The 12,720-nt window shown below is 37.9% G+C and overlaps 1 protein-coding gene across 1 annotated transcript in view; it reads left to right on the top strand.

Annotated features, from left to right (window-relative positions):
- Nucleotides 1-12,720, top strand: part of IL1RAPL1 (interleukin 1 receptor accessory protein like 1) — a 794,351-nt gene that overhangs the window by 486,878 nt on the left and 294,753 nt on the right. The window contains exons 4-5 of the mRNA XM_074860926.1: nt 7,683-7,869; nt 9,888-10,041. Of these exons, the coding sequence (XP_074717027.1) occupies nt 7,683-7,869; nt 9,888-10,041 (341 nt within the window). The remainder of the gene's footprint in view (nt 1-7,682; nt 7,870-9,887; nt 10,042-12,720) is intronic.

Here is a 12,720-nt window from a genome sequence, read left to right as displayed (position 1 = left end):
AACAGGAGTGGCCCCAAAACCGAGCCCTGGGGGACACCACTCATGACCGGCCACCAACTGGATTTAACTCCGTTCACCATAACTCTTTGGGCCCAGCCATCCAGCCAGTTTTTTACCAAGAGAAGCGTGTGCCCATCCAAGCCGCGAGCAGCCAGTTTTGCCAGGAGAATGCTGTGGGAAATGGTGTCAAAGTCCTTACTAAAGTCAAAGTAAACTACATCAACAGCCTTTCCCTCATCCAATAAGCAGGTCGCCCTGTCATAAAAGGAGATCAGGTTTGTCAAGCAGGACTTGCCTTTCATAAACCCATGCTGACTGGGCCTGATCATCTGCTTGTCCCGCATGTGTTGTATAATGGTACTCTGGATGAGCTGCTCCATCATCTTCCTGGGCACCAAAGTCAAGCTGACAGGCCTGTAATTTCCCGGATCATCCTTCTGACCCTTTTTATATATGGGCATCACATTGGCCAATTTCCAATCTGTCGGGACCTCCCTGGTCAGCCAGGACTGCTGGTAAATGCTGGAAAGCGGCTTGGCGAGCACCCCAGCCAGCTCCTTCAGCACCCTTGGGTGTATCCCATCTGGTCCCATAGACTTGTGTGTGTCTATGTGATGCAGTAGGTCACTGACTATCTCCTCCTGGATTGCGGGGGGGTCGTTCTCCCAGTCTCTGTCTTCTAGCTGAGGAGGCTGGTTTCCCTCAATACAACTAGTCTTGCTATTAAAGACTGAGGCAAAGAAGGCATTAAGTACCTCAGCCTTTTCCTCGTCACTTATTACCATGTTTCCTCCTGCATCTAGCAGGGGATGGAGGCTCTCTCTGGTCTTTCTTTTGCTGTTGACATAATTATAGAAATGTTTCTTGTTATCCTTGATTGCTGAATCCAGGTTAATTTCCAGCTGGGCTTTAGACCTCCTGATTTCTGCCCTGCATAGCCTCACAGCGTCTTTGTAATCATTGTGAGTGGCTAGCCCCTTCTTCCAAAAGCTATAAACTCTCCTTTTCTCCCTGAGTTGCAGCCACAGCTCCCTGTTTAGCCAGGGTGATCTTCTCTGTCACCAGCTTCTCTTACAGCACCTGGGGACTGCCTGCTCCTGAGCCATTAACACTTCCATCTTAATGAGTGCCCAGCCTTCCTGGACCCCTATACCCTTCAGGACTGTCTCCCAAGGGATCCTGTCAAGCAGGTGCCCAAACAAGACAATGTCAGCCCTTTGGAAGTCCAGGACGTCAGTTCTGCTGCCCCCTCTCCTGGCCTCTCTAAGAATAGAGAACTCTATTATTTCATGATCGCTGTGCCCTAGTTGGCCACAAACCGCCACATCATCCACCAGTCCTTCTCTGTTCACAAAGAGGAGATCAGCAGGGTACCTTCTGTGGTCAGTTCACTCACCAGCTGTGTCAGGAAGTTATCTGCCACACATTCCAGGAATCTCCAGGACTGGTCCCGCTCTGCTGTGTTATATTACCAGCAGATGTCTGGGAAGTTAAAGTCTCCCACAAGAACAAGGGCAAGCGATCGTGAGATTTCTCCTAAGCGCCTGTAGACTATTTCATCCACCTCTCTGTCCTGGGTGGGTGGCCTATAGTAGACTCCTACTACAACATCTGCCCTGTTGGCCTTCCCCCTGATTCTAACACAAAGACACTCCACCCTGTCTTCACTACACTTGTACTCAAAGCAGTCATAACAGTCCCTAACATACAGTGCTACCCCACCACCTCTCCTTCCTTGTCTATCCCTTCTGAAGAGCTTGTAGCCATCAATTGGTGCACTCCAGTCATGGGAGACATCCCACCATGTTTCTGTAATAGCCACTACATCATAATTTTTCTGTTTTATCATGGCTTCAAGCTCCTCCTGTTTGTTACCCATGCTGTGTGCATTGGTATACATGCACTTCAGATGGGCTGGTGTTTTGCCCCCTTCCCCCTTCAAATCTCGTTAAAGCTCTGTCAATGAGCCCAGCTAACTCCTGCCCCAAGATCCTTTTCCCCCTCTGGTACAGGTGCATCCCATCTAATGCCAAAATGTCTGGCATCCTGTATACCAACCCATGATTGAAAAATCCGAAGCTCTGACAGTAACACCAGTCTCGGAGCCACAGGTTCATCTGTTGAGTTCTCCTGTATTCTTCTTCATCCATCCCCCCAACTGAAAGGATGGAGGATAACACAGTTTGTGCCCCTGACCCCTTAACCGGTTTCCCCAAGACCCTGAAATCTCTCTTCATTGCTTTAGGACTTCTCCTGGTAATGTTGCTACCTACCTGAAAAACTAAGAGAGGGTAGTAGTCCTTGGGTCTCACTAGAGCGGGAAGTTTAGTGGGGAGGTCCTTCACCTGGCCCCCAGGGAAGCAGCAGACTTCCCTGTGAAGCGGGTCTGGTCTGCATATTGGGCCTTCAACACCCCTCAGAATGGAGTCACCCACTACAAGGACTCTTCTAGGGTTCTCTTTAGAACTAGTTTTAATATCTGGTCTGGAACAACCCGGCCTTGGTGGACCTTGGTCTTCCTCCTTGTTTGTCTCATTTTCTTCCTCCTTCTCTACGTCATTCAAAAGTTCCAGGTCCCCAATTCTATTGTGAAGGGACACCATGGAGGGTGAGGGAGGTTGGGAGAGGATTTTCTTGCCTCCCTGAGCAGGGACCTGTTTCCAGCCTCCCCCATCTTAGGTCCCCTCCTTCTGCCTGGTAGCAAGAGGATCAGGGATCGCCTGCCTCGTTTGGAGCCTCCATTTGCCCCTGTTGCTTCATGGGTGCCAAGGTGCTACTCCACCAATCAATTTCTCTTTCACAGTCCCTAATACTTCTTAGTCTTTCAACCTCTTCTCTGAGTTCCACCACCAGGCTGAGCAGGTCATCCAGCTGATCGCAGCGCACACGGGTCTTATCACTGGTGCCCTCCGGCAGGATTGACAGGCTCAGGCACTCCCTGCAGCCTGGGACCTGGACCGCTGCATGTTTGCGTGGCAGCTCCATCTGGGTCACCACGTTCTTTCTGGTGGTGGTTTTGATCTCAAAGAAGCAACATCCTGAAGTGGAGGTCCATTCAAGCAGAGAAAAGGAACAGAGAAAGGAAAACAAATATTTTTCTTCAAAATGTCAGGAGGTTCTTCAGCTCAGAAGGTCAGCTGAAGAAAAACTTTTAATAATGTTATTGTTGGTAATTATACTGATGTTAAAGCATGGCTTATGTAGGTAGATGACGAGCTTTACTCCACCGGCTCACTTTAATTTCTAAATGCATAATATGAAGAATGAAGTTTTTAAATAGCGACAAGTACTAGAATTCCTTGGGCTGATGAATGTGTGATAGTCATAAAACAGTTTCAGTTGCTAATAATTGTTTCAAGTTTTAAGTTTGCTTTGTAGAAATAGTTAATTGCAATCTTAAGGTTTTTTGAAAAGCAGTCTACCTAATCAATTTAGTTGTAAGAGTAAAGTATTGCAGAGGTTCATCTATCACAAATTGCTATAAATCCATTTAATTCAAGAAAGATATAGCTGTATATTGTAATTGAGAATCTTAGAAGACTGTAAGTTAAACATTGATCTTATTTTAGAAACTACTAACTTGGGTCATGAATTAAGCAGTCTTCAGGGTGTTGCTATGACTTCTGGGTCACTGTCTGGAGAAGGAAGAGATTTTGTAATGTGTCTGTGTTTGTGGTTGTTTAACCTACATTTTCCTGCTTTTCATCAAGATCTCTTTACTCAACTGTACTTTTATTTTTGTTACAAGACTTTTCCATATGTATGCTCTTCCACAAACTTAACCATGTTGTCTGCATAGAGCTTTTCTGCTCTTGACTCTGTCACACTCTATCACAGGGTCTGAATATTGAAGTATCTCATATGACAGATATCCTATAAGAATGTCAATCTATGACAGTTGCAGATCAACTAACACGAAGGTGAAATAGGTACTGATGAACTGATGAGGTGAATGTCATTTCAAGCAGAGAAAAGGGTAAAAAGCAGAAGTCTTCTTTTATTTAAACAGACTCAATAATCAGTGCTTGATATGCTTTGACATGTCCACTGTACAACCAAGAGGTTAAATAATATCAGATAAGAAAAGGTGAGCCATTGATTCAAGGGAACTGTGGGAAGATGGGCACTAGAACAACCGCTCCTCGGATATAGAAGTCATCAAGAATTTAAGCCATTTACACACTTTTCTGTCCTATTATTATCACAAGATTCAATCACACATCTGTTGTTACTGGGCCCTAAAATTGTAAGGATGATAAATGGCTACAAAAGTAAAAGACCTATAATGGAATCAATATATTTAGTAGATATGATTGCTATATTGTTTTCACTTTAACACTTATAGACCAGTAGTGTTTAAATGACCTATTATGGTGAAGGTGACCACATAGGTCCATGTCAAACACTGGGGGAGCCTCTGTCATACCATATGAAATAATTTTTGTTCATCAGTGGTAGCAGGTGGAGGAATATTTTCCTAGTCATAATAAGCAACTTAGTCGTGTAGACAAGAAAGAGGAAATACATAGAGCTCTAGTAAGCCCTCTACAATGTATTCATAACCTGTGTGATTTTCATTGCCTGAATTTTACTTAAGTAACTATTACAGATTTGAGGTTTTAGACTGGTACTGCTTTGAAGTGTAGCTGTCTGGTGATAAAGGTCCACAGTTTGGACCACACTAGAGAACAAAAGGAGAAAAACTGTTTGTAGCATTTGGTCTTAATAATTAATATAAGACTGGATGGGTTATAAAATTTCCTTAAACACACAACATAGGTTTGTTTGGTTTATGTGGTGCCTCCAGTAAGAGACATATGGAAAATTTTCTTTGTTCTAACACATGAATATTTTTTACTCTCTGCAGTATATGCATGCTTGCTGGAGGGCTCTGCTGCCTGCTACTTTTTCTGCTAGCTGAGGGGCTCCATTTCTACCGTATCCATCATGCTCCAGCTGTAATCAGGAAACTCACCTCGTCTTTCTTCCTCTTCATTCCCACCTGGAGACTGTTTAATTTTCTTTCTCTTTTTCTGTTCTGTGAGGCCATTAGCTTGGTTTCCTTTGCTCATACTGTTTGTGTTGCTCTGCCTTTTATATCATTCTTTTTGAATTGTGTTTCATCCCAACAGTCTTGGTTTCTGACACAGAGTATGAGATGAGTCAGATTGACAGTGCAGATAATATTTAGAGTCACAATAAGAAAGTCTGTGTCACCGGGGGGCATCCGGAGCTTTAGGTTCTTTTGATGATACTTTGGGCTTTTGAAAGAAAATTCTGTTAGGGAACTCAGCTGACAAAGTATCCACCCAAAATGTTTCATTACCTTATATCTGTCAGCTTAGAACATAATTACCTCAGAGCCCAGTCAATTTGTGCTTCTGTCTGCAGGAGACTTATATCCATATGACTCAAATCAGAGGCACACACAACTTTGAGTCATTAAATAGCAACATCCTCTTTAAACATTCTGAGATATTTCCAAAAGACCTCTCTTCTTATGGAGCAGAAAGCCTAAACTGCATCTGGTAAAGTCAGCTGTTGAGATGTTCCTCAGAAAGAATTCTATCTGGCAATTGACATTGCCACTGTTTCAGAACAGAGCTCTTAGTAGACCAAAACATAAATCAGAATTTTTGGCCAATTCACTCTGAATACTGAAGGAAGACAAAAAACATGTGAGACAATTTTACTTAGCTTGCTTCTTCATACAGTGGGATGACAGTTAAGTGCTGTGGGTTTTTTTCTCTCTCAGCTCCTTCTAGAAATTTTTAAATCATGAGATTCAGTACTATGAACACAACATAATGCTCAAACACATGGAAAGGAATAAAAGAGAATATTTAAATATGCAAATTGAGCCATTACTATGTATTGCTTCCTGTCATCCAGTAACAGAATCCTCTCACCTAGTTAGTGTACTCTTGACCCTCAGAGCTTGAAGGATTGTTTAGACCTTCTTCCTGTTTCAAAGGGATAGGTCTTTCAAGAAAAGAGAAAGAAAATTTTACCATTTCATAAAGGCGACTTTTTATGATGTTTTCAAGCTACGTAATAAATAAATATTCCAAGTAGCACCTTAATGGAGGAATAAAGTAATGTACAGTAATGAAAATGTGTTCTTTAAAATACTGGATGATTTTAAATTGCATGTACAAGTAAGAATGGTAATTGGCTCTTAAAAACATCAAGAGTGATCCATATTCAGTAGATGCATTCTTTGCTTTGCACAAAGTTTAAACAACTTTATTTGCTTTATACAGCCAGATTCTTGAACATGGTAATAAATTATACTTACAGCTTCATTATAAAGGAGTAATTTTGTGTTTGTTTTCCTTTCAAGTCCTGGATAGCTAAGGGTCATTCCATTCCAGAATTTACATTTCTAAGAATATTCTCTAATTTGATACTTGCTTATATATCTTCCTTTTCAGGCTTACATTTTTTTCTAGAAAATTGGACTATAGAGTTCTTTGAATGAAGTTCCTCTTATTCTTTGTCCTTGAGCATTTCTGTCCCCTCTTCTTGAACAAAGGAAACAGATATTAAAAAATCTAAAGAGAATGAAAAAATGTAGCCATCTTGGAGATTCTGTCATGTCCAATACACAAGACTATTGTAAATCAACAATCAGCTCTTAGAATCTGAAAATGGAGATAAGAAAATTAATGTTTCATCAGTGTGCCCTGCAGGATCCTCTTTCAGCAGATTAGGGGTCAAATGCATTTACAGAACTGTAGGAGAGAAATCTTGCATTGTCACAGTGTGTTCGTGGGACCTACTCATTTGCTGGCCACCTGGAAACTCAAATGAAAAAGAAAAAATAAATCATTTCAAGTAATTTTGTCTTTGAGCCTAATTAAAGTGCATAATGCAAAGTGGGAAGGTAGACATTGTTCCCTAATCTCTGGCTGCCTGGCATATCAACATCCAGCAGCAAACGAAGTAACAAGTTGCAGGAGAAAGCCCAAACTAATGCAGGCTGTAGGTAATGCTGAAGCAACATTTTGGCCTGGGAGTATGGGGATCGAAGGCTAAGGTAAACAAGTTAGCAGTCCTTAAAGTTAAAACATCCTTTATTCTATTGGAATATACATCTATATTCTGTTGTATATTCTATTTTTTATATATATATTCTACTGGAATATATATATATATTTTTGAAGGGTCACAAGTCTCATTTAATTAAAGGCTGCAAAAAGGTTACCACTTCCACTTTAAAGCATGCTCAGATCTGATGAATAGGTGGCTCTTGGTGTGGTGCTCAAGTTCCAATTTGGCATTTGCTTGTAGTTCTACAATATGATCTGTTCAGCCCTGAGAGCTGTCATATGGTGTCTGTCAGGAAGCTGGTAGTCTTGCTTTTACTGTATATTTACTTTTGGAGAAATTGTTCTCAAATACACAATAAGGGCAGTAATGTTGGAAGGTGTTTGATGGAAGAGAGTGATAAATCTTTAGTCATAGAATAAGGTCAACCAGCACCTTCTAAATATTGCAGTTAGTGGCTGAGAAAGAAGTAAAATTATAATGAACAGCTATAAAATACACACAAAATACAATGTCTGATTTTCTATCTTTTGCTTGGGATGAAAATAATGTCTTAAAAACAATGTCGTGTACATTGACATTTATTATTTTTTTCTTATTGGACTTTTATTTCTATTTTTATTGCATTACAGAAATTCAACTTACTGTATGAAAGTGTCCATTTCGCTGACGGTGGGTGAAAATGACACTGGACTCTGCTACAATTCAAAGATGAAATATTTTGAAAAAGCTGAACTTAGCAAAAGCAAGGAAATCTCATGCCCTGAAATTGAGGATTTTTTATTTCCATTTAGGGAGCCTGAAATTCTATGGTATAAGGTAAGGAATGTAAAAGATTTTCACCTTCAACAAGGTATTACGCAATGTTCTCATGATTTTCATGATCTAAATATCATATGAATCTTGGATTATTTTAAAAATGTATTAAGAAAAGACAACAGAATCAAGGATAGAAAAGAATGAACTAAGTGAGAGAGAAATTCAAATGCTTCCTTTTGTAAATTTTGGAGCTGGTATTTTACTAATATTCATTTATGGATGTCACAAAGAATTGGCATCTTTCTGCTAACAAGAGGGCTAAAGAAGAAAAGTGTTACCAGTCTGGGCTGGTTTGATATTCTAAGGTAAAACCATGTGAGATGCTTATACAGCAACTGCTTGTCTATACAAGACTAAAGAGTGTGCTTCTAAAAATTCAGACATAATATATGTTTGGAAAAATATAAATAGGATAGCGATGCATGTTATTATCTGAATGAATGGCTTAATTTTGCAGCATAAAATCCAGCAAAGACTTCAAAAACTTTGGGCTTTACATATTAGCTTTTACTTGCAAATATTATTTCATTGTTTTTATCAGTAACTTTATTTCAGTATTGTGTACTGGTTTCTAGATCATTACCTAAGAGGCAAGTTCTTGAAAACAATGCTGCCTGTGGGCAGTGCACTAGAACTTCCATAAGCAGCAGCTTGAGTTGTGGGTTTCTAACCATCTGCAGGAAATTCTCAGTATTTCAGTACTGTAATGCATACAATTTAATGTCCTCAATCAGTTCAGTAAATGTGAAATTTAGATTCTGTGTATTTTATCTACACAGATGTTTATAAATGTCTGTGTATATATGAAGTCCTAGTTTAAGTATGTGCTGGTATGCATTCTAACTATTTTTTTAAAGTTTACCTGATAACATAAATGCTTTTAAATACGATACACAAGACTAGGCTATCCAATAAGGAAAAACGTGTGGCCTAGAAGGAGTCTGGCCAAGTTAATTGGGAGCATGTCTAAAATAAGAGATATGTAAACAATTATTTGCTTATATGCATCTTGTATTTTGTGTTTGTAATGCAATATATACCTGAAGTTTTATAAAATTTAGAACTATGGCTGGCTTCTTGAACGAGAGCTCAAAAGACTGGCTTTTTAAGAGTCATTGGCAGTATTTGTGTGAGTGAATTTAAACAACCTCTTTAACTTTAAAAAGAAAAACCTTACTGTATAAACAATGGTTATGCTAAGATAATCAAGTAAAATATTTTGTGACAGTCAGTCAAAAGACATTTTTCGTATGAAAAACACCAATCCTTTTTTCTAATAGCTTATAAATATATCGGTTTCCAATAAAAAAAAAAATCTGGAAACACTAAAAACATTCAAAGCTATTTCAAATAGTACCTAGATTAATTAGGTGAAGATAAGTTAATCTTTTTAGAGACGTAAGAAACATGCATCCAAAATGTTTATTCTCTATTATAGAATAAAAAGCAATGTTTTAATTTTAATAATTGAAATATTAACTCATTTTTTGTAGATACAAAACTCACCTTTTTCTAAGAGTTCAGGGAGCTTTGATTCTAAGATGGTTTTAGAAAGAGATATATAACATTCTCATTTCTTTTCAGTCTCATGTTCTCCTGTTTTTCTACATTTTTTAATTAAAATGTTTTAAAAAATAGATTTAAAATAAAAATTCTCCCCTGCAACCTGTAGCTACCAGTAATATAACAGGCATGGGTCACAGACGTAAGTGTAATGGCTGATAAGTAAATGAAATAGGAGCCCCTTAGCAAACTATTGTCAAAAGAAAACCATCAAAGGAATCAACTCTTCTTTTTCTTGTCAGAGGGCAGATATTAAGTCACCTCATAAAATTCTGTAGTCTTTTCTCTTTTTAATCAACACTTAACTGAACTGGTTTTTTACATATTTAGTGTATGCAAAGTTCATAACTAACCTGGGCTCTTGCCTAGCTGCCTTGGCTTTAAGCAACGTCAACAGTGTCAACAATTTAAGTGTAAGAACACAGTCACTGAAGTGTTATATTATCTTTAAACAGGAATGCAAGTCAAAGACATGGAGATCAAGTATTGTGTTTAAAAAGGACACTCTTGTCATTCGGGAAGTTAGAGAGGATGACATTGGAAATTACACTTGTGAGTTAAAATATGGATTCTTTGTTGTCAGAAGAACTACGGAATTAACAGTTACAGGTAATTACAGGCTCTTGCTATCTCTTATATTTAGAAAAAACGTTGAATATTCTTATTTGAGTTGTGCATATTTGAGTCATTATACCTACATAAATCACATTTGCACAAAAATTTGCTATGTGCCTAAATAGGAATGGTTGATACATTAAAGCTATCCTGAATACTTCACAGTAGTGTATATAACATTTTGAACAAGTCTGAGTTTTGGTCTATTGCAAAAGCGTGTGGGCAGGTCTTGTTTTGGAATGGCAAATACGGTCAAGGAACAGGTAACTTCAGCAAGCACTGCCTCTAACAGAAAATAAGATCATTAAGTCTATCATACTTCTTCATGTGGCTAAATGCCTTGGTACATAAGAATAGCTCTAGCTCTAAATAACAGTAGCTATAATTGCTTTTGGACATGAGAATAGCTGTAGCTGCAACCCAATAGCAACAGCTCTAGACCAGTGAGACCATCGCAACTGGGTGACTGGTATATAAGGGGTAGTGTTTGAGAAGCACATGACTGAAGGGTGATAACATTTTTCCTCTGGTATTCTCTCCCAGGTTTATGTAGTTTATAGTTCAAGAACTTCCTGATCTCAATCGTCATGTGCCATGGCTACCAATTAACCTGTTTTCCATTTGTCTGATTATTTTTTAATCCATTTATTCTTGGCTTCAAAAACATTTTGAAGTATCATGTTCCACAGAGTAATTATGTAACATAAATAAACTCTATAATTTAGCAAACAGCAATTGGAGAACATGCATTTAATATAATCTGCATTTAAACTACTATATTAATATGTAACATCCACCATCAATGAAAACAAAATATATACTTCAATAGTACTGTCCACAGTGGGAGAACAGTATGAAGACTGGTCCATTAAATTTTCAATTCCTCACCAGATCTCTAACATCTGTTTTACAAACATGTAAAGCATATAGCTGAACACATACCTGAGTTAGAATATTAGTCTCTAGAATTATAGGATGACATTGGAAGACAAGAGTACATCATGATCTGTGTTAATGCAGTGTAGTTCCACAGTATATTCTGTAAAAGAAGGGAGAAACAGGATTTTCCTGGCAATCTGAAAGTGAACTAGATCCATATGGTTGACAAAGATGCTTGTATATATAAGTTCTTGCAACTTAAAAATGCCTAACAAACCAAGAAACAAATCTTAGAGGAGTTTTGTGGGCTTTCCTTGTTCCTTTTCAGTATCTAATATATAAATACATTGTACACCGACAATTATTAACAACACTTATGTGCATTAGGCTGCATTGTAGCAGTTTCTTTTATGGTGAAAAGTTTGCTTTCTATTTTGATGTATACCATTTTCCCTCTACATTATCAGAAATAATAGTGAATTAGGGTTTGTAATTTTCTTCTAGTAGATTAGTCTGGAAATCATATTGTTTATGCTGTTTTGAGAGAATTCAAGTAATCAGTCATAGTTATTTAAGCTCAATATCCAGGATCTCTTAATAATTTTTCTTGCGTATGGAATTGATTTATTTGGTCAGTACAGACAGGCAATTACTGTCTAGTGATTAACCTCACAGTAAGCATCAATATACTGTGTTTGATTGACTCTCATATGAAGAAAGCAGAGACAGTCTTCAAGAATTTGATATATACCAGAAGGAGGTTGTCAATTACCTTTTGCAATATATGATATATGGATTCGAAGAATACATATTCCCTCAGTCCTCAGGTGATCCCTTCTGTCCCTATGGTTGGTGCTCCACTTTGCAGCAGTATTTCAAACATACTCAGACTGACAGAAAGGCGAAAGAAAAAGGCTTTGGAACCAGATGCGTGTTGCTGTTTGTAGTAATAGTTTAAAAAAAGTAATTCATCACTTGTGATGTAGGTAGGAGTTCAGTATTTAATGTTTAACTAGACAGAGACAGAAAGAGACTTGGCTGATTTTGATGTGCTAAAAATGAATGAATGCATATGGAGGGAATTATTCTGTTTCCACCTCTTCAAACCCTATCAGATGTAAGGACAATCTCCAAATTAGCAATCTGCTTGGGTAGTACTGTAGGTCTTCATGTCATCTTTATAATATTATGTGACTAAACAGAACAAACAGATTTATTCATAATACTACTAATTTTATACTACATCTGTATTAATGTCTTGATAAGACTTAATCAATGCTTTATAGGAAGAGATTCATGCTTTAGGTGCCTGTTTTATGCTTTCTCTGTGAGCTGAAAAACAGTTTGAGTTGCCTTAGACATACATTGAGGAATATATAGAATAAATGGGGGGTGGAAGGGACTGTTTGTTTGTTTGTTTTGAAAAAGGAATTTACCTTTAATTCAGGAACTGAGAAAAAAATGTCACAAATGTCAAAATAAAAGTAGAAAATTAAATTGATAGGTGATTGCTTTACTGTATTAATGAAAAAATAATTAATTCAAACAAAGGAATTATGTATCTTTCTGATGTACAGTCTCCATGTTTCCAGACAGTATCAATAAATGATGATGCTTGCATGAACCATTGCTAAGAACAAATTCCATCAATAAATCCCAGCTCCACAAGGAGTAAAAAAATTATAAGACATTTGAAATTTCTCTGCCAAATATACTTTTTAGTTAGAATAAAAAAAATTCAAAAATATGAGTAAGAATTACCAATTTGCCTCAGACATTTCGTAACATATGGGA

This window comes from Strix uralensis, chromosome 2 (genome assembly GCF_047716275.1).
Source record: "Strix uralensis isolate ZFMK-TIS-50842 chromosome 2, bStrUra1, whole genome shotgun sequence".
NCBI lineage: Eukaryota > Metazoa > Chordata > Aves > Strigiformes > Strigidae > Strix > Strix uralensis.
Note: the sequence above shows the minus strand (reverse complement) of the source record. Positions and strands in the feature narration are given on the sequence as shown.